General features: G+C 45.8%; 1 protein-coding gene across 1 annotated transcript in view; it reads left to right on the forward strand.

Annotated features, from left to right (window-relative positions):
- CAPN2 (calpain 2) overlaps nucleotides 1-22,274 on the forward strand; it is a 61,486-nt gene that overhangs the window by 31,735 nt on the left and 7,477 nt on the right. Inside the window, exons 6-16 of the mRNA XM_019516509.1 lie at nucleotides 4,827-4,910; nucleotides 8,248-8,333; nucleotides 9,161-9,235; nucleotides 9,622-9,782; nucleotides 10,447-10,616; nucleotides 11,588-11,599; nucleotides 13,151-13,362; nucleotides 16,167-16,203; nucleotides 17,232-17,297; nucleotides 18,612-18,669; nucleotides 21,544-21,608. Of these exons, the coding sequence (XP_019372054.1) occupies nucleotides 4,827-4,910; nucleotides 8,248-8,333; nucleotides 9,161-9,235; nucleotides 9,622-9,782; nucleotides 10,447-10,616; nucleotides 11,588-11,599; nucleotides 13,151-13,362; nucleotides 16,167-16,203; nucleotides 17,232-17,297; nucleotides 18,612-18,669; nucleotides 21,544-21,608 (1,026 nt within the window). The remainder of the gene's footprint in view (nucleotides 1-4,826; nucleotides 4,911-8,247; nucleotides 8,334-9,160; nucleotides 9,236-9,621; nucleotides 9,783-10,446; nucleotides 10,617-11,587; nucleotides 11,600-13,150; nucleotides 13,363-16,166; nucleotides 16,204-17,231; nucleotides 17,298-18,611; nucleotides 18,670-21,543; nucleotides 21,609-22,274) is intronic.

A 22,274-nucleotide genomic window follows, 5' to 3' on the forward strand; every position in this document is an offset into this window, starting at 1 on the left:
TGGAACCAACTCCCAAGGGAAGTGGTGCTCGCTCTTACTGTAGGGGTCTTTAAAAGGAGGCTTGTTAACTACCTAGCTAGGGTCATTTGAGCTTAAACTTAGTAGGGGTCGTAAGAGCCCTGTATTCATTCCTGCCCAGGGCGGGGGGTCGGACTAGATGTTCTGCTCAGGTCCCCTCTAACCCTACTTCTATGAATCTATGAATCTGTGAAATCCCAGCCAAGCTTCCTTGTTATCTTGATAACCTGAGGGGAGAGTGCAGTATTTCAGTCTGTGATACAGAGGCCCAAGACTGAATTTTCCAATCTCTGGAATCATTCTAGGTAGCAAAGGGAACTGTACTCTCTATGTGCAGGACTAGATAAGCTGAAAAACAAGCTCAGTCTTTAAAGGAGTTGGAAGCTTGTTCTGGGCCTGGAAGCCAGGAGTTTTGTTTAAACATTTCATGTTTAGTTATATGAACTCATGTAACTAGTATACAGCATGCCGGGCCTCAGGTTGGGCTTTCAGTCTTGATGTCATAGGATAGGCAAATATGGAAGCAGTAGTTACCCAGCTGACACAAACTACCATAGTTTTGCTACAGCCGGTGGTGCTATGACAAGTTCACACCAGCCAAAGGTATGCATCAAAGAGAAGAAAAGTGAGATGAACAAATCTCTTGTTCTCTTTTGTGCAGGGTGAATGGATCATATGAGGCTCTCTCAGGAGGGGCCACCACTGAAGGCTTTGAGGACTTCACAGGTGGAATTGCAGAGTGGTACGAGCTGCAGAAGGCACCCCCCAACCTGTTCAAAATCATCCAGAAAGCTCTTCAAAAAGGCTCTCTCCTTGGATGCTCCATTGACGTGAGTCAGTCCCACTTCCTACCAGACTGTTAAGGTCCCTTGCAGCAGGGCTCAGCAGGGAACAGAGGGCATGCTGGCGTGGCCAGGCACTGCACAATACTATCAATTTTCTACTTCTCCTGCTGTCGCACCAAGCCCAGTTTGGTTCTCTACTATTTTATGCACACGAATTTGGCCCAGCCAACCCCTTGCTGAGGGTGAGGCTTCCGAGCAGGCAAAACTGTTACTTTATTGATGAGTGAGAGAGTGGCATTTCAGAGCCTTGAGTCTTTTTTTTCTCTATGGGTAAAAAGATTCTTTTTAACTGTTCTGAAACTGCATAATTACCTGTGTGTGGCCTCTTATGTCTCCATATACCGTGCCTTTGTTTTCCAATGTACATGGGAATGAATTAAATAAATCCTGTTGGTTTGTCAGGAAGTTGATCCCAGCCTTGTGCTTTTGGAAAGAGAGAATCTCAGACTATCCAGTGAGAGATTCCAGCTTATTGCTGCTAATAGTGATTTCTGCAAAGTTGGGACTGTAAGCCACCAGCTCTTAGTACTTTAGAAATCTTTTTACCTTGTTGCTCCAGCATTTGTCTCCAGGGTTTACATGAAATGCAGGAAGAATCCATGTAACTGTTGGCAGGTTTTGAGAAGACTTAAATAGAAAATGGTCATGGCCAAATTCCGAGTTCTCGTGACACACAACATTTCCATAAACAAGAAGATTTTCAACCCAGCCTACAGCATTTGAATATAAGTCTTAGTCTGTGATTAAAACAAAACAAAAACTAGCTACAGAATATAAAACAGCAGTTACGAAAAAGCTCAAAAACAGCCTTAAAACAAAAATGCTGCCTGTTTAAAGCAATGGATTGATTAAGGTTTTGAAGATATAATCACTGTATACGTACGTGCTCAGTATTGTTGGCTGAGAGGTCATCAGCTCTCCTAAGGATCATGGATTTTCTTTTTCTTATTTAGTGAGAGGGTAAGTAGTTTATGTCATAAGCTGCTGTTTTTAAAACTAAACTTTTTTGCCAAGTTTATGTTAAAACAGAGCATTACGGGAAGGAGGAAACTTCACATCAGGAAAAGTGATTTGCTACACAGGGGGAGCTTCCTTAAACAGGATTTTTAGTTTGCAACTTGATGAGAATCTGACATGTGTTTTTTTCCTTAAAGTGTTTGAGGCTTTCATAGGTCTTCACTGGAAAGGGAGATAGTAAATGCACTGAGCTTCTCCGTTGAAAGGTGATAGAGACATTCAAATCACTTAATGAATATTCAAATTAGTTTGGCCTCCAAATATGCCTGTGGAATTGGGATGCAAGATCCCTGTTTTACAACTGAAACAGCTGAAGCTAAGCACTTGTTCAAGGTGCCACAGCAAACTGGAAGAGCATGGATCAGGTTATGGGAGTCCTGTCTCGATTAGATATTCTACTCAAAGGTCCTCTGGCACATATACAGGTGCATTGAGTCTGCTCCAATGCACTGTAATTACAACACGTCAGAGCAGACTCAGTTAAGCGAGTCTGCTGGTGCGTGGTAATTGCTGTGTTCCAGCAGACACCAGCATCATGTGTATCAGGATCCCCACACTGAAAAATGGTGGCAGGGGTGCTTTAATTAAAGCTTGTTCAATGAGCTTTAGTTAAAGCATCCCCACCACCATTTTTCAGCGTTGGGATGTTGATACACGTGATGCTCTGGGCACTTCGATTAGAACGGCTCTTGGAGCCTGTCTAATTAAAGGGCCCTTCCACCCCCGCCTCCTGGAGCATGCATATAAATGCCCCTTGAACCTAACAGCTCAGTGAGCTGGCATGGTTAAAGCCTGGCAATTTCTGTAGTCAGCAGCTTGCAAGGGAGTGATGGGGTTAGCATGCATCAAGCCACCTTCTGACCCTAGCTAGAATATCTATTTGCTCCTTTATGGTTGAATTGAGTGAGGGCAGCCTTTGGCATGTGGGCTTGAGCTCACATGTCTGGTGCTATAGTGAGATACCTGAACAAGTCTGCCTTTGCTCCCCCCAGCCCCATTAGACTGTAACCATAAAATAAATAAAAATCCCTCCCCTTCCACAACTTTAAAGACCACACAACTTTTGCAGTAATGGGTGAACACTAAAAGGAAGTGTGTGGATTTAGACAGTGACAGATTTAAGAAGGGAAGATTTGTGGGGTAAGACACAGTTTCCAAAGTGGAAGCTGTTGTCGCTTTTATTCTTCCAGCCCTACCATCCTGATGAACTGGTGTCCAAATGCTGCTCTTAAAAAAACAGCTTGTCTGCTGAAACACATGACAGTAATACAGTTCATGAAACACAGCAAGTCTGTGGCCACTTAGGCCTTTCTGTGAGTCTCTGCGGTGCTCAGGAGAAAAATCCTCCATCCTGTTACAAAGCAAAAAAAAGAGACAATGTGGCAAAGAAGATAGAGCCCTGGAATGAACCTTGGGGGTCCTGGTGTTGGTTCTTGGCTGGTCTGCTGGGCAGTCCAAGCAAGCCACATCACGCTTACTGTGTCTCAGTTTCCCCATCTGTAAAACGGGGTGGAGATGATATTTATCTCACTTTGAAATTGCATTGAGACCTCTGGATGAAAAATGCTTCATGAGAATTAGGTGGAATTGTCCTAGAGTCAGGTCCAGATCAGCCATATAGGCATCATCATATAGGTGTTGTTGTACCTAAAAAAATAAGCTGGCTTTGTGGGTATCTAATGAATTGGAGACTTAGGCAGATTTCAGGTGCTTTGCCACTTATATCTGCAACACCTGGCTTCTCCAGCTGTGTCACTTCTGAACATGTGCAGTTGTTCATGTCTAGGCACTGAGGGATCACTTCAGGCCAAAACAGGGGCATTTAGCAAATCTAGACACCTAAATGGTTTTGTGGTCTGACAACCACGTAGGTGCCTAGTTTGAGCTATTTGGATTTGGCTTCTAGAGCTGAAGGAGAAGGTCCATTAGCTTTAGCACTATAAGGACAGAATTGGATGTCTGATATCTACTGCAGACCCGCATTACACACCTGGGTGGATCATGGTGACAGGGGACACATGCCCCTCAATAGTGGGGCATGTGCTTAGTGGAGAGATTGACCACAGCCCATCACCAGTGACCCTGGATTCCAGTAAACTCTGAGCTCCCCAGCTCGTCAGTGTGGGGTCTGGATGGAGTCCCTGCTTTTGCATGGCTCCAGAGCCCAGGGGGTGAGGCATTGCTGCTGTTCACCATCTCCCCCCTCCTGCCCCTTGAATTCAGCAATAGGGGAAAAGTGGGGACAAAGCAAGTGTACCAGTGCTCAGCCCCTGTCTTCACAGAGCGCCAGAGCCCAGGAAGTGAGTGCTGGCACTACTCCTCTTCTCCTTTCCTCTGCTGGTGAGTTCAGCAGGGGGATGCATCAGGGACAGGAGGAAGGGAGGAGGGTGAGCAACAGCAATGGTGCCCAGCCCCTGTGCTCTGGACCTGCGTGAAAGCAGAGGCTTAGCCAGACTCTGTACTGACCAGCTGGTTAGCTCAGAGCTCACAGCACATGCAGAGCTCCGGGCAGGAGCTGCACTGACATGCGGGTGAGCTCAGACCTTACTGCACGTACTCTGCCCAGCCAAAGGAGGTGTGACGGTGCTGCTGCCCTTTCCTGCTCCCCACCAATTTGCACCTGGTTACTCAGGCTATTTTCACATCTATTTGATCTCACAGCTCCTCTGAGTTATAGGCAGGCAGCAAAAGCCGGAAGGAGAGAGGGGAGCCCAGAGTCCAAGCTGCTACTGCAATAGGAAGTATGCAGGAACAGTGGTCAGGTGGGAGCCTGCGGACCGTAGTTTAACCCTGCATGAGCTTCATGCAACCCACAGACCAGCAGTTGGACTTCCCTGCACTGAACCACTGCTGTTACCTCCAGGGGAGCCTTCTGAAAGCTTTCCCCTGTTAGAGTTTGTCTGGCGTGCCAGGGGCTCAAACCACTGAGTTTCTCTGTGTTTCCAGATCACAAGTGCAGCTGAGACAGAGGCAGTCACTACTCAGAAGCTGGTGAAAGGACATGCATACTCTGTCACAGGAGCAGAAGAGGTAACCTCTCCACTTTTGGATGCAGTCACTTCCGTTATCCAAAACAATGGCATTTTCTTGCTGTCATGTTTGTTTGCTTCACAGACACGTTTCATCCTCCTGTTGCCTCCTTGATCGTTTCGGTTTCCTGCAAAAAGCCAGAACTGCGCACAGTGCTACTTCTGGTCCATTTTCTGACTCTTCTTTTCCATGGGACTCACCCTGTACTGCAAACCATTGATCACACTGCCCTCTTGTGGTTAAATTATCTCACAACAGCATGTAATGCCTCAAACTAGGCGAGGGAGTAAAGTAGATTTCAGAAAACCTTAGCTCATCATGCTCAACCTCCAGCCCACAGACCTCCACAGATCCATAGGGAGCCCGGCAGGCTGTAGGCCTGTGTGCTAAATTAGGCACTCAGGGTGGCACAGGGCCCGATTCCAGTGGTGGTTGGGTGTGGCATGGGGCACCAGAGCCTGATCCCAGCAGGCAGGGCTGGGCAGAGACAGCATGGGGTCCCAACCCTAGCATGTGGGCCTGGGCAGGGGCAGTGCAGGGCTCAAGGGCCCAATCACGGTATGCAGAGTGAGTGTTGGGGCAAGGCAAGACTGCCAAAGGGGCCAAAGCATTGAGCACCACTGATTTAGCCAAGCTGTGTTGTTCCAGTATCCCTCTGGGAGCATTTTGACAGGCTGGGTGTTTCTGAGGCTAGGCTAAATTGCGTGTTGCTGGTCACATCTACTTGAGATACTTACTGTGCAGTAGCTCATTAGTACTGCGCAGTAGCTCATTAGTACTGCGCAGTAGCATTGTAGGGCACAAACCATGACACGACAGTACTGAGCAGTAGTGCAGACGAGTTACAGTGCAGTCAGCACCACCACAAAGCCATGCAGGGACACTACTGTTCAGTAATGCTAGTTACTGCGCAGTCTTTTAGGACTTGGGTATGCTAGTACTAAATGACTGTGCAGTAACAACTGCACAGTCACTGCCTTGTGTAGATGCAGCCACTGGGCACATCTGCATACAAAATCTACATGCAGTGTTTTCACATGTGCCCGGGACTGCAGCATGTTTTGCTAGGGCAGAACAACCCCGGCTAGCAGGAGACCCGGGGGAGTCAGTCTGCCAGCCTGGAGCTGCTCTGCTCCAGCTCAGCATGCTGCTGAAGGGCTGGGTGGGGGCACAAGGGTCTGCAGTGCGGGGATAGGTGTCAGGCAGCCCATGCACAGTCATGGCCCCAGCCCTGACTGTGCATGATCTGCATGCACCTCGTGCCCCAGCCAGTCCTGGTCATCATCTACACATGCGTTTCGGCTCACTAAACTCCACTGTAGGATAGTGCTTGTCCTAGACAGTACTATCCTACAGTGGAGTTAATTATTTACTGCACCCTAATAGGGACACAAATGCAAACAGTGACATTTTACTGTGGAGCTAATGAATCAACTCTGCTATAAAGGACACAAGTAGATGCAACCACTGAGCACATCTACATGTGCAGTTAATGTGAAGCTGTAAACTCCAGAGCTTATTGCTCTAGAGTTTATTGCTCCCAGATGTGCCATTTGAACATAAGCTTGAGACCGCAGCACATTGAGCTGGAAGGGGGGCCAAGGGGTCAGCCTACCAGCTCAGGTCTCTTCCCCTTCAGTTCAACATGCTGTGGAAGGGCTAGATGGGGCACAAGGGTGCTCCAATGCAAAAATAGCCACCGGGCACCCCTTGCATTAAAGCACCCTCATGCCCCAGCCAGCCAAGTCAGCATCTGTGCATGTGCTACTATGCACGAAAAAACTTTGTAGCAGGAGAGTACTCGTATTTACAAGCAGTCTCCTGCTGTGGAGTTAGTTAACTCCAGCTTAATAGGGGCACATGTGTAGACATCCAACATTTACTGGGGAGCTAATTAGCCTACTCAAGGTAAATGTGTGGTGAATAATAAGCACCCCTGAAATAGCTGCCTAGCAGCCACAGTAAGTGGGGCTGTTCACGCTGCTTGAAAGAGCCTCATTTTTGCGACTGAGGGGTATTGCCTGGCACAATAAAGACAAGATAGAGCAGAAGGGAAGCAGGCAGTTATGGTAACACAGGGAGCTTTTCCATTGACTTGAATGGGCTTTGGAACAGGCTCATAGTAATTATACCAGAAATGTCCCTGCCCCTCAGATTGAAGCATTGCTGGTTCCTGGCCTGCTGCCTCCAGGCTGGTGGCACTGATGGGCAGTTGGCAGCTTGTGTTTGCAGCTGGCCTGTGATTTTGAGCTCCCCCTTGCCTGGTATCAGCAGTAAGCAGAGAGCCCTCCTGTTCATAATTTAGAAAGAAACAAGGCTTTTATCTGTGGAAATAGCTGCATGCCCTTCCTACCAGCTATTTTCATTTCAGACCCTATAGCCACCATTAGTCCTCCCAGACCTCTGTGCTCTTCCATCTGCTCTGTCACTTCAGTGCACCAGATCTCAAGAGCATGTGTATTCATTGTCTTGGCTCAAAGCTCCCAGCCATCCTGTCATTCCTTGCTGGAGATTATTTGTGTTACTTCCTAAACATAAGAACACTTAGGCCAATGGGACAAGCTTCCTAGGGGAACTGCGGACTCTCTTTGGAGGTTTTAAAGGAGAATAGCTGGATAGGCAAACCCTACACATGGACAAGGAGTGGGTTGGATTAAATGACACTTGAGATTCCTTCTAGCCCTTTGGCTCCCCACTTAAAAACATTAGTTCCCAGCTAAGATTGTAAAAGATCTGAGGGGCCCTCACCTTCCTGCTTGGGTATGGCTTGATCGGGAATAAGCCATTGCCACAGCAAAATGCAAGGAGCTGCTGTGATGCTGGAGTTGGCTCTGCCAGGGTCCAGAGCATTAAGGTGGGTCAAGCCTTTGGCAGTCTTTATAAGAGGAGGAGTCATCGCTTCCGTGTCCTGTGCTGAATCAGGAATAGGCGTGATGCATATGTGAGGGGAGCAGATTGGTCAAGTGAAGGTTTCCACACAGACACTCTTTGGTGCTTGTGCTGTGAAAAACATCATGCTTCCTCTGTAACACTACTCCTTTTTTCATTAATCCTGTCTAAGATGCATTTTTCCAGCACAAAGAGGATAGGGGTTGCCCCAGGCATTTGAGTATTTGATTTACACACAGCATAAATTCCTTACAGCATGATTTAGGTAATTGGAGTTCATCCAAAACTGGTGCGACTTCGTGCCTCTGCCTCGATAACTGTGTGCATGCTTAGCTTTAGAGCTAAGGAATGTAGAGTTAGGATTTTAACCCATGTGCTTTCCTCTATGTTTCTTGCCCCAGTTGATCTCTGTGTAACTGTGTCCCTTTTGTGCTTCTAATCCCATCAGGTGAATTTCCGAGGAAGCATGCAGAAGTTGATCAGAATCCGAAATCCCTGGGGGGAAGTAGAGTGGACTGGAAAATGGAATGATAAGTGAGTTGCATGGGTTAGGTAATGTCTGCATTGCAGTGGGGTGTGTATCCTAATGGCATGACTAAATTTGCATTAGCTAGTTCCACCCTACTGCCTTCTTCCCCCTGAAGTTACTGTTGGACATGATATTCTCTTGTGTGGAGTCACTGTGTGCTGTTTAAAGGAACTGTTTTGCGATGATATTCTTGTACAGAGACTTTGCAGCATGCTGTGTCCTCTGTATAAGCCCTCTTAGAACACAGTCCTCTGAAGACCTGGGTCTAAGGAAAAAGATCTAGTTCCTACAGCAAATGTGCTGTATTTTCAGTGGAAGCCATGTTTAAAAAGATAGACAATTCCTAATACTGGATCAAAGTACCTTTATTTGTTATTATAATTAAAGTATCAGCCTCTTCAGTGCTTCCTCTTCCAGTTCATGGAAGCAGTCATTTTTCATTGGCATGGTGCCTAAGTTTGGGTGCCTGTGTTTTTGATTTCCAACTGAAGACACCTAGGAAAGGGTACATTTTTCTCAGAGATGAGTCAGGGGCTTAAAGGTCTCTGAGGATCTGCCACCATTATAGCCTCTAAGGGGAGACAGGCTCATTTCAAGGCTTCCAGATCATAAGCCACCTGTGAACATTTCTATAGGCATTCTTATAATTTAGTTATACATTATTTAAATTGCTACAGGGCTTCACTGAGCTCTGAGCTCTCCTTATCTGGGCATCCTAGGTTGTTATAATCACACAGAGCTAGATGTGAGCTGGGTAATCCTGTCACAGGCACAACATGGGGGGTGGACTTTAGGCTGCTGTTCTCTAGTTAAACTCAAGTTTGTCTTTCAGCTGCTCAAACTGGAATGGCATTGATCCTGCAGTGAGAGAGAGACTGACTAGGAGGCATGAAGATGGGGAATTTTGGTAAGAAGTTGTAGGTGTTTGTTGGTTGAAGAAACATAATGTTAAAAATTTAAGAAAAAACAAACTGTGACTTAGGCAAGGGTCCTCGTGACAGCATAGAAATGCACAAATGTCTGTGAACTTTGTTGCTTAAGCTTTTGTGATGTGGGGTCCAGGGATATGGGTCATCAGAAATGCAGGTCTCAGTGAAGCGACATGGTAATCATGGGAGGAGTGACTTCAGTTGTTAAAACCCAGGGTCGCCACAGTGATCGGATAGAGCATCTTGTTATGCTGGCCAGAAGTCACTGTGGCAGGTCATGGCTCTAGATGTTGAAAAGGCAATTAGGAAAAAGAGGTATCTTGAAATGTTTCCTGCTCTAAGCAAGGCTTGTTTCTCTTCCTAGGATGTCATTCAATGATTTCCTGCGACATTACTCCCGCCTTGAAATCTGCAACCTAACTCCAGACACGCTGGCGACTGACACCTACAAAAAGTGGAGCCTGACCAAGCTGGATGGAAACTGGAGGCGTGGCTCTACTGCGGGGGGCTGCAGGAATTTCCCAAGTAAGAAACTTCCACATGCAGCTTCTGCAGCTAGAGAAAACAACCCCAGGCCTACGTTAGTCAACTTTTCTTAAGGACATGCAAAATTCTGTAGAATCTGTTCAAATGGTGGCTGCTTACTCTTAGATGTAGCTTGCAGTGAATTGCCATTTATTCTTTCCAGTGAGGTAGCTGCCCCTGATTTAATCCAGCACTTGTTTAAAACTTAAATCCTCCACATCCAGCAGCGCTTAGATTTTGCTTTCTTTGACGGCTTGTCTGTAGAGAGAGCCTTCATCTAAGCACAGGGCTGGCTACCAGGATCTTAGGCATTCTTATCCTGGTTCTGATATCTGCAATTCCCTTTTGTGTCCCCAGCTGCCCTCTAATTTTGGGTGCCTTGACTATTGGAGTACCCAACTTCAGATCCTGAGACCTGATTTCCAGAAGTGCGCAAGTCCCATTGACTTCACAGAAAATTTGCTTCAGTGGTGGAGCAGGGTGCTCCTCATTGCTGAGAAGTCAGGGTTGCTTGCTTAGGTACATAAATGTAGATGGTGTTGCCTTTTTCTCCACACCCATATCTAATAGGGAGCAGCCCAAGCCAGGATGATTGCTGAAACATCAGCATAGCTGGTTTTTAGAACATTTCAAGCAGCTTGTACAACAGTCTCTGTGTCGGCAGATACTTTCTGGACAAATCCACAATACCTGTTTAAACTGGAGGAAGAAGATGAGGATCCTGATGACCCTGAGAAGGGCTGCACCTTCTTGGTTGGCCTAATTCAGAAGCACCGCCGGAGGCAGAGGAAGATGGGAGAGGACATGCACACAATTGGCTTTGCCATCTATGAGGCAAGTGAAGCAATGCACACACGTGCGTAAATCCCTGGGAGGTGGGAGAGAGAAAAATTCCTCTGAACTTTCAAAAGGGGAGGGATCATCAATGAATGACTTGTCTGCTTTCCTGTTGTATAGCATTCTAGGTATAAGTCACAAAAAAGCATGTATGACAATGTCCACGTAGCACCTCCTATGCCTTCTATGCACCTTCTATGTGAGCTCAAGCCTTCCCCTGGAAACCATTGGTGCACAGGAGCATGGAAGGAGCTAAGCAGTGAAAACTCAGATCCAGGCTAGGTGCCCCTCATCTCAACCCTCTCTAGGTGATCAGAATAGTGAACAAAGAACAAGAGCAACTCAGTAGGGAACATGAAAGTGGGTGTTGGGAATCTGTTCTAGCCTGAAAAATGTCAGCCCTGGCAAGTAAACCTAGTTAGAATTTAGGACTCTTCCTAAAGCATCTGGCATTGATCTGCACATCAAAAGTAGTTCCCTTATTTGTTTCCTAATACATGCTCACCAGTGCCTTGTTACCCCTTTAAACCTAATCTAGTTTAAACCTTAACTGGGAGGGAAGGAAGTCCCCTAGTCTCAGTCCAGTCCCAGTCCCTCTCCCCTCACAGGTTTGCTATATAACACGAGATAGATTTCTGCCTCAGTGTCCCAGTCTAGAACATAGTGGGGTAGCACTCACTCCCCAGTAATGCTAACACACTTACAGCAATTTGGATCTTCTGAAGAAATAGCTAAGAACAGGGGTGGTACTTCTGAGTCAAACTTGCTGCTGCTTTTGAGTTTTGCAGTTTAAACTAGATACATCCCCTGGAAACCCAAACTGGAATCCATAGTGTTGGGGTGATTTTCTAGTCTAGTGCATACTGCAGTGTGGTTTAGAGATACAAAAACTGGCTGTAAACAGATCTGCTAGTTTCCTGTCAATAAACATAGGTATAACATGTGTTCCTTCTCCCTTCTTTCTGCAGGTGCCTTCACAGGTATGTTCAGAGACATAGCTGAATAGCATGGGGGGAATGAAACAACTGCCAGGATCCTCTTCCACAAACAGGACACTATTGAAGTTGCTAAATCTAAAACGAGATCTTCCTGGTTAGAAGCAGTTTGTTTTGAATGTGGGTATTGGGGCGTTTCTTACAATCAAAGCAACTGGCACCCAGACAAGGGCTATCTACCCTATAGAGACTTTCCTTGTGACCGTTATTTTACTGCCATGCTGCTTCTAGGCAAACTCCTGATTTCTTAAGTTTTCTTAGGGTCCAGCTGTAGCATTAAACAAATGCTTCTTGTTTCTTATTTCAGTAAATATTGTCTGTTTTTGGTTCCTCTGTCTGGTCTTTGTCAGTTGTATCTAGTTAATGCAAGCCTCAGCTCTGGTATGTAGTGTTCAGCTGCTGACTGGTTGAGAGCAATTGCAGTAGCATAATGTACAGGTGATCAGACAACTCCTGAGAATTTGCTCTGTAGCTCCAAACAGGAAATGCAGTGTAACCTATATTGGGTGGAATAGTATCATGCACACACTTCATAGAAAGCAGTGACATTACATGGTAACTTGCAGTTATGTTGTACCTTTGGTCATTTCACCTGCACCCAGTTTATGACTCAATCTCTTTAAAACTTATCCTGATATTCCCAACCAATGACACTTCCCAAAATCATAAAGACCTTAAGCCACGGTCAAGTGGTGTTCACACTCACCTTTAATAGGCTTAAGGTCCATTGTCTCATGTCCTAAAAGGGCCAGATATAGGAGCTTTCCACCATTCTTTCCAATGGATGCATCACTTGCTTCTAGCCCTAAAAGGCCCTGAGATAATAGACCTTAACACTAAATATTTTTTTCTGTACAAGATACTTTAGATATATTTAAAATAGATTCAGAATCTATTTACTGGGCACGTCTACACATGCCCCTGACTTTGCAGTTGGTACTGCCAGTCATTTAGTACTTGCTTTAGTACTAAATGACTGCACAGTACCCTCTGGTACTGCACAATCTCGGCAGCACTTGGGTTGTTTTTGACCCTACTGCACAGTAGCAGCAGCGTCATGGTTAGTGCCTGCTGACACTACGTCGCCATAGCTTGTCACTGTCGCTCTCTCTTGCTCTCTCTTTATTAGAGTCCTGTATAATTGGACCCCTAGCACTAAGGCAACCTGACTTTCCAGGTAGAGAGAGAAGAATTGAACTTGTGACACCTGGCTTTTCTGGTGAAGAAATGTGAAGGATAACACCAATGACATATTCTTTAAAACTTTAAATATCTCCAAAATATTTAGTCACATTCTGCTGCACACCATGAGGCCTTTCAGGCATAGGATGGCACAGCATGCAGGCTCTGATGACTTACTTGGGATGCCCATGAATGGGTTCAGCTTCCCTCATGCCTTTATAAGCAGTTCACTTATTCCCTTTCCGTCAAAATTCTGTTGAACTGAGTTTTAACCGGTCCTGGAAAGGAACCACCCTCCTCTTCTGTTCTGTTTCTTTCTGATTTGAAATTACACTTCATTTGTTTTGAAATCAGTTTTCAGGCCAGACAAACGTTCATCTGAACAAAAACTTCTTCTTAACAAATCGAGCAAGAGAAAGATCCAACACTTTTATCAACCTCCGAGAGGTACTGAATCGATTCAAGCTCCCTGCAGGGCAGTACATCATCGTGCCGTCTACCTTTGAACCCGACAAGAATGGGGATTTCTGTCTCAGAGTCTTTTCTGAAAAGGCTGCAGATTCAGCGTACGTAGCCAATGCTCACTGTCTCTCGCTGACTCTTCCCTGTGTGACTGTCCTGAATGGTTCTGCTGATAAATCAGATGTCAAAGTGGATGACTTGGAGAATTGCTGATGGGAAGGGAAGTGATTAAAAACTGTTTCTGTGGGACAGCTCTGTAGTGGCCCTTTTCGAAGAAGGTTGTGATTTTGGTCCAATGGACAGACACATCTGCATTAAAAGAAATGCTGCTGCAAATGGCATCCTTGGCCATGTGCAGATGAAAGGAGGGGCATGTGTGCACGACACTGTAAGTGGGTTAAATGCTTTTGCACCACTTTAGTGGTGTTGGACAGCGTAATGCACCTTAAATGATTGGAGTGCAGCAAACTAAACTTCCAGCCATGGAGCAAAGCGCCAGACTCCGTGCAGCTCAGGGGCTCTGCAGGAAGCCCGTGCAGGCAGCCTGGCGGCAGCCCAGGAAGGCAAGCTCCACCCAAGAAAAAAAAGCAGTGATCTTTCTTTTTTTTTCCTGGAGCCTGCCTGCCTGTCTGAGCTGCACAGGGGCTGCAGTGCCCCCCAGGACCACCTGAGCCAGGTGCCTGCAGGTGGGTGCTGCCTGGGGGTGGGGGTGGCAGCCCCACCTTCCCACAGCCCAGGAACCACTCCACCCGCCGGCAGCTCGCCCTCCCTTCCCAGCCGCCAGAGAGGTAGGTAAGTGCACAGGTGTGTGCACGACACGGGGGTTTACTTGACCCTAAACTGAAGCAGTGTTTTTGAAAACCCACCACTTCAATTTAGGGCCCCTGTTTCATCTACACACGCCCCTTATTGCCAACCTTATCTGAGAGGCCAAGAATCAAAGGGACTGAGTTACCCTCTGTTTTTTAGGCTTCTCATTAGGATTTAGGCCCAGCTGGTGGACACTGTTCTTGTTTATTGACTACTGTAATAGTACCTAGAAACCAAGCAAGATCATCCCTATCGTGCTAGGTCCTGTGCAAACACAGACGTTAACAATTCCTGTCCCAAAGAACTTGCAGGTTAAACTGACAAGCCAGACACCAGCAAGGGGAAAAAGGTAGAGCCTGTGAAGTAGATGGGTCTGTGTGGTGATGGCAAACATTATCTTAGTTCTGTGTTAGAGTTTGGGGTTTTTCTGAAGGATGGGCATAATTCAGAAAGAGTTGGGAAGGAGAGATAGGGGAGAGGTCAGAAGAACAAAGCAGGTGAGGTGGAGTTTGCACTAACATTTCCCCCTTACACTGGCAAAAAGACTTCATTTTTTTACAGTAGTGAGGCACTTTTTACCATCATTAAGCTCACCCAGAATCAAACAGTATCTGACTGGAACCAACAGGGCCTGGCTAATGCAAAACTCGCTTTGTCTTTTTGTCTGGCCATAGTGTATGTAGTAGTCAGTGGTGTGAAGACTGGACATTTTCCTCTTTAGTACTGAACTGAATCTAATCGCTGGCAACATCTTCATGACTTCTTTGCACAAGCGAGGAGAGCTTTAATTAAAATGCAATGGGAGGTGGTAGGTGATGGGCTATATGTATTCTGACAGCACAGACGTTAGTTATTGAGATGTAACCAGCTGAGTACTAAGTACCAAAGGAGCCTATAGTAATAAAAAAGCAAGTAAAAAACTGCAATGTTGGGCTCTTTGATGGAAAATGTGAAGTCTTATAGCAGTAAGTGTTCCCTGTGCTCCAGTGCCAGTGCTCATGAACAGACCCCATTAGTCATGAGAGAGTTCATAGACATTAGGGCTGGAAGGGGCCTCAGGAGATCATCGAGTCCAGCCCCCTGCCCCAGGGGCAGGAAGTCAGCTGGGGTCACAGCATCCCAGCAAGATAAACGTCCAATTGACTCTTAAAGGAGTCCAGAGTAGTGGCTTGCACCACCTCTCGTGGCAGTCTGTTCCAGGCCTTGGGGGCTCAGACAATAAAGAAGTTCTTCCTTATGTCCAGCCTGATGACCTCGGGCCTTTGAAATCTTGCTAGATAATGTCCCAAGGCTGAATCATTTCCTTGATAAAAATTAGAATTTAATTCTACAGAGTAAAAACTACAGCATTTGAGGAACACAGGTCATAATTGTGATGATAAAGGGAAGGACTGAATATCTGTCACAGGGAGCAGATATGGCTTCAGAGCCTCTCATACCTGCTGCCTTGTAAGCCAACCCACATTCTGCTTGTGCACCTAAATGGTCACTTACCGTAAGTAGGCACATATGCCTTTTTTTTGCCTTCAAGTAATTGTTCAACTTTAACTCTTCCTTCAGCCAATATGAGTTTGATAAAAGAATTATGGGATGAAAATTTAGGGCATGCGCTGTGCAGAGGGTCAGACTGGGTTATCACTATGGCCCCATAAGGCCTTAAAATGAATGTAGGACTCTATCATCTATTTCCCAGGGCTTATAAAGTGCTCAGAGTGTGAAAAGTACCAAGAATTAATATGTCGGGATAACTAAAATAAAAGTAATGTCACTGGCATGCTTGACATGCATAAACTTCTACAATTAACTACCTTAAAAAATTATATACATATATAATTATATATATTATCTATATATGTGTGTGTGTTTGTGTGTGTATTTCCATCCATCTTTATTTTTGTTCTTAGTTATTAACTTGATTTTCAGTTCATACTTAATGGATTTTTATTTTATACTTAATGGACCTTATGGCATTTTCTAAAGTGGTATTATAGGAATTAAAATAGCCACTATTGGAGTGGGACTTCTGTTTTAACAGCAAACTCAGAATCGGTAAGTGTGTGCATTTGTTTTTAACATCAATCCCTTTATCTTTTTTTAGGGTGGTAGATGATGAAATCGAGGCCAATGTTGAAGAGGTACTTTTTTTTTAAATGGTTGTTAATTGAAATAAATTCTACCAGGGACAAATAGAATGATGAATATTTTAACCCTTTTTCCATCTGAATATGTATTTCTGGCTGCTATTCCTGAAGCAGTACACAACATTCACAGGGGTGTAGTGTCCTGTTAGCCTGTAAACCAGCAAGCATTTGTATTCCATCTTAGGTAAAGGAACATAGATATGTAGAGCTGGATGGGGGCTTCTGCACTCTTGGGTCCACTACATTTGTGGGCAACCATTTACACAAGGAGTCCCCAACTTCACAGAGTTTGACTCTTGGATATACCTACAGGACCTCCACAGGGAAGTCAGTGGAAACATCACAAGCAGGTTTGAAAATCGCCTTTGGCCGTTATGTGTAACAACAAAAGAACTCAGCCTGTTCAGATCCTGCTCACTGAAATTTATTCAAGCCAAGGATACACTTCGTTTTCAAAAGTAAATGCCAATCCCATTTTCTGGATCAAACCCTGCAGCCCCTGAGCCAGCCCCCTGCCATCAGTGAGAAAGGAGTGCAAGGCTGAAGTCTTGTGTGACTCAGGGTTATTAGAGGAAGCTGGTCCAACAGTTCAAGTACAGGTTTACTCCACTGGTGTGACTCAGACTTTTTCATTTCAATACTTGAGACTGAAACGTGTTATTTTTTCCCCTTAAAATGGACCTGCCAAGTTAAAATTGACTTTTGTTAAAGAACAAAACTGATTTTCAAACTCAAGATAAACTCTTCATCAATCCTGTTTAAATAGACATGATACATTTTTAATCCTTTGCAGTGTTGTGTAAGTGCCTGAAAGTGATACTACCTATAAACAACTCTTAAACCAGTCTATCCTCATATCCAGTCTGACCAAATGTAAAAGAGTATGGCTAAAGCAAGGAGCTTTCCATTTTTAATGCCTGTGGTTGATTATACCACAAATGAGAAAATGTGCTGATTTAAGTGATTATTAACCAGAGTCACCCCTTTAATACTGTGAATTTTGCTATTCATACCTCCTCTAGATTGACATTAGGGAAGACGACATTGCAGCCAGTTTCAAAAAGCTTTTTGGACAACTGGCCGGAGAGGTGAGTATCTGTTTTTTGTTTATGTTGGTGTTTGGGGCTTGCTATGAGACAGTGACCCTCTGCCCCAAGACGTAGTTTCACTCAGATGGTCTGGGCAACAGTTGCAAAACACAAGTACATCATTGTATTTGACAAACCTGGTACAATCGTGCACTGAATTATCCCATGCAATGGATCTGCTACAGCCCCCAGGTAAAGAACTGAGTTCTTTAACTCAAACTATAGCAACTTTTAGCTCTGCAAGTCCTCAGTGTGCTGGTCAAACTGAGTGCTATCCTGTCCTGGGTGCTCTTACACTCACAGAAAGTGTAAAATATGCAAGTTCCGTATGCATTTTTATATACATAGCCTGGCACATATCCCTGGCCTATGTATGATGGTCAAAAGCTAGACCAGTCTCCAGTGCAGTAAGTTAAGATCAACTTCTCCCTTTCCAGTTGCACTGGCACCCAGAGAAAATGCTCCAGGGCTGCACACAGGGCTCCTATGAGCATAGTGAACTCCAGAAAGAAAGAGTGCCCAGTGCTGTTCTCAGGTGCATTAACTTTGTTTGCTTTCTGGTTAAATGTCTGCCAACTGGACCTATGTTGTTTCTACCAAGTCAGGCTCCTTCTGCCAGGTTCAACACTTGGCAAGACTAAAACAGCAATGGAGTCTAGGCCTGGTCAATAAGATCAGAGCAAGAAAAGTGGGGTTGAGGCAGTCATTTGAAGAACAAGACTAAAAGTGCTTAGGTCACAAGAGGTCAAAAGTGCATCTCAAGGCTTGTAGCCCACTGCACTATTGTGATTAAGGCACACAGGTTTCTGTAGTCAGTGGCACACAAGGAAATGATGTGGTTGGAAGCATGTCTGGCCAGCTTTGAAACCTAGGTGACCAGGTACCATTTACACTGGGGGTAGCTTTCAGCACAAGTCCAAAACAAGGCTCAGACTGTTGCTTCTGGGGCTGTAGTGAAACACCCAAAGGACTTTGACACTATGCCTCATGCTGTGAATCCCACAAAGTGGGAGGAGATTTCACCCATCAAACAGGCCCAGCAAACTCCCTAAGAAGAACGGCAATTGTGCTCACAAACTGCTCTTATCTCATGAGATACTTCCTGGGGCTTTCCAAACCAAAAGGAATTCCAGCTGCACTTTCTAAACATTACAGAGCTTGTGGTTTCATGTGTACAAGTGCTGTTCAGCCTGAATTAATGTACCAGACCTATCCAAGCCTCTCACTCCCTCCTCTCATATGTGGTGCCGACTCCCGGCCTGGCACATATTGAATATTTACTTAAAGTGGTGCTGTCCCCTCCCCTCCCCACAGGATGCTGAGATCTCTGCCTTTGAACTGTGCAACATCCTGAAAAAAATCATGGCTAAACGTAAGTATCTTCTTCCCTCTCCTAGTCAGTGGCCAGCAACAGATTGGGCCCAAGGAAGGCAGAGCACCTGCCAACCCAGCTCATAGACAGCTGGAAGATGCACCTGTAGATCCCAGTTCCCTGCTTCAGGGTAATCTCAAACTCACTGCTTTGTTGCTTGCTACGACTCAGGGGACTTTAGGGGAGTCTCTGCCTGAGTTCAGGAAGTTTCTACTTTTGGAGCTTCCTCAACAGCACACACCTACTTTGATGGTAGGGGTAGGTTGTAGGGCTGTGCAAAGCTTCGGTCCCTGATTCGATTCAGCGGAGATTCAGCCTGATTTGGTGGCTGATTCTCCAAATCAAATCAGAGGACCCTTTAATCTCTCTGAATCGAATCAGAACCCTCTGAATCAATATAGAGAGATTTGGAAAGATTCGAACATAGGCACAGCTTGAATGTTTTTTCTACATACCCCTAGGTAGCAGGAGGCTCGTGAATGCTGCGATGCTGGGGTGCAGGGAGTGTCCCACAGAAACACAGGAGGCTCCCCAGTGTGCTTGGCAGCAGACCCGAAAGTGGATGAGAGGGACTTCCAGTGCACTTCTGGCTCTGCTGGAGAGTGTGCTGGGGGCCCCCCCGGTGTCCCCTCCCAGCTCAGCAACAGGTGCCTCCTGTGTCTGGGGGGCACCCGGGTCCCCACGTGGCTGATCACCGAGCCTGGCTGGCATGGGGAGGTTCCCCAGTGCGCTCCCTGGAGGACCCAGAAGTGGACCGGAAGTACTGCCGGTCCACTTCTGGGTTCACCACCAAGCACATGGGGGGACTTCCCACTCCTGTGGGATGCTCCATCTGCCCCAGCATCGCAGCATTCAGAAGCCACGCTGGTACCTTGAGGTATGTGGAAAAAACATTTAAAGCTGTATCTATGGCCGAATTGCTGATTCTCTGAATCAGCATCAAATCTTCAGATTTGGATTCGACCAAATCAAATCAGGGACAGCAATCCAAATCAACTAATCGAATCACCATCCCTGATTTGGGCCGAATCCAAATCAAATAGGGCCTGCTTCACGCACCCCTAGTAGGTTGCCATTGGCTGTCCTTGGCTGACAGGGATTGTTTGACAGACAGGCATGCTGTACTGGATAACTTGGTAATGGCCAAAGACATTGCTGTCTCTAGTAGTCTGAATCCAATGTAGGCTGATCTCAAGGTGAAATCCTTGCATTATGTGATCCCATTTGCTCAAAGCAGTTATCCAAAGTTCTGCTTCCTTCTGAACAGGATGCAGGTGACAAAGCAGCTGTGCAGTAACCCTGTTCATGAGCAAATGATGGTGATCAGGGTTGGTGGCTAAAGGACATGTGCTGCTGTTGGAGGTTCCTCAGGAGATAAGCAAGGTCACAGCCTACACAAAAGGGGGCAAAATCCACTTTTCTTTCTTCTTATAGCCATCAAAGGGGCGGGGGACAGGGGAACACAGTGGTATCCTGCTCAAGGTGCATCCATGTTGCTGACAGTAACAGATACTGGTTTAGGTGATTAATTGTTCTCCTTAAGATTCAGCCTTGTAAGGAAAAGGAATCTATTGCCTACAAGGTTAACCAGCATTCACGCAAGGCTTGTTAGGAGAAGGGGAAGATAAAGGGATTGACCCAAAACCCCCTATGAATGTCCTGCTTCCTAGGGGAGAGGCAGTGAATGACACAATCAACCCTCTATTGTAAGTTTCCAGACTGACAGCAGAATTCAGCAACAGCGCAGCAACAAGGGAAGCCCCAGACAGTTGGCTGATGTCTGCATGTCTTTGACAAGGTCACTCAGACCATATTACAGGTTTCTTATCCCCTTCAGATAACGATCAAGTTTTGGGACAGGCTATCCCATGGATTGTTTTAGACTAAAAGACATCAGTCAGACAGATAGGATTTCCATGATGCTTTTCATCTCTAGGCTGATACTGACTGTCTTTTGTCAGTTACTGATCTCAGCCTCCTTCCCCATCAGTATCCTGAGGAATGCCCTTGGATTAATAGTTTCTTGTTGGCAAAGGATGGGACAAGGCCCAGAGAGGCTGGATTGGGATCTGCCCCTGCTCCTGCAGCTCACATACAACCCGTGCTTTGAGTGCAATGTCTGCTTGGTAAAGAGCAACTGGCTTCAGTCCTTGGGGCTTGTTGTCAGGGACCTCCTCCTCCACTCTTGTTCAACTTTCCTGTGACGCTCATGCTGCTTGACCCACCTGTGCCTCCTTCTCCCTGCCCCTGGCTTCTGCTTTAGGTACATGCTGTTCCCTAGACTGTTATGGTAGGACCCACCAGCAGAAGGCTCTTGAGAGTACCAGCCTGGGGAGATGAGGTTTCTCTCAGGCAGTTGGGAGATGGAGACAGGATTCCTGATCCTGGCTATCCTTCCAGCAGGCATAGACTCTCCCACCCATCATGGTGCTCCTTAGTGGCTTCACTTGTCCCTGAAAAAACAACCAGTCCCAGTGCCTTCCCGCTAGAAGTCAACTGGAAAGCACTCATTCCTTGGTCTAATCCCAAAGGAAGATTTCAGGTGTAGAAATGGAGTTACCCGTTCTGAGGTTGTGGGCGTAGTACAGAAAATCCTATAGAACTGAGCTTTTCTTGCATGCATTATCTTTGCTTTCTACATAACAGCAAGAATGAGGAAACTGCATTATCCTGTCCTGGGCTCCAAAATAATGTGTGTGTCCTGACAATTTGGAAGTATCCAATGCCTTGCCTCATATATGCTGCTGCTTTGTCAGGTTGCAATGGCTTCTACCAAACAAGACAGGGAGGCCCTCTAAAAAATTGATTTAAATTCCTCTATCCCAATTCCAGCATTTAACAAGTAAATTTGCCATTTTCTTTCTTTCTGTACAGAAAAAGACATTAAATCAGATGGCTTCAGCATTGAGACATGTAAAATAATGGTGGATCTGCTAGATGTATCCTTCAGTGATGTTGGCTTGACTCCACTCCCCTGTTCATACTGTTTTTTTTTATTGCTTAGTGCTACATATGTAGTGCTAACCTCCATTCATCCAGGCATTCTGTAGAGCTTCTCCTGCACAAATGTGAACACTTCCTTTTTGTTCAAGCTTGTAGGGGGATGTGTATTTTTAAAGGAGAAGACCCTGCCTCAGATCCCTCCTAGAAGTGGCATGTGGGGCTTAGCTGATGGCAGTGATGTTGCATATGCATCACAGAAAAGACCAGTTTCATAATGTGGTATCAGTGACATTAGCTAGTGTTGCAGGCCTAAGTATGTATGTCAAAGAGGAAGGTGATGAGTGCCCTCAATCCTAAGGTACAGAAAGACTGCCCATGCCAGGTTTGGTCAGAGCAGGGAGCAATCACAAGAATTTAACAATCAAACGCAGTGGGGGACAGAGACCCCCAAAGCCCTCCCCAGGTAGCATTGTCTTTGAGCTTTTGCTCCAAGGGAAAGAAACAAAGAGGAGAATCAGTGCAGTGTGTGAAGAACTCTCCAGTAAGAGTTGTGTTCTGCTCCATGGAGGTGGTGGTGGCGTGAAACCATATTGATTTGAATCCAAGATGAGGTTTTTTTCTGTCATTAAACACTGGGGGGGGGGGGGAAGAAGCCTTCATTT

Source organism: Gavialis gangeticus, unplaced genomic scaffold, assembly GCF_001723915.1.
Source record: "Gavialis gangeticus isolate Ggan-Ray unplaced genomic scaffold, GavGan_comp1, whole genome shotgun sequence".
NCBI lineage: Eukaryota > Metazoa > Chordata > Crocodylia > Gavialidae > Gavialis > Gavialis gangeticus.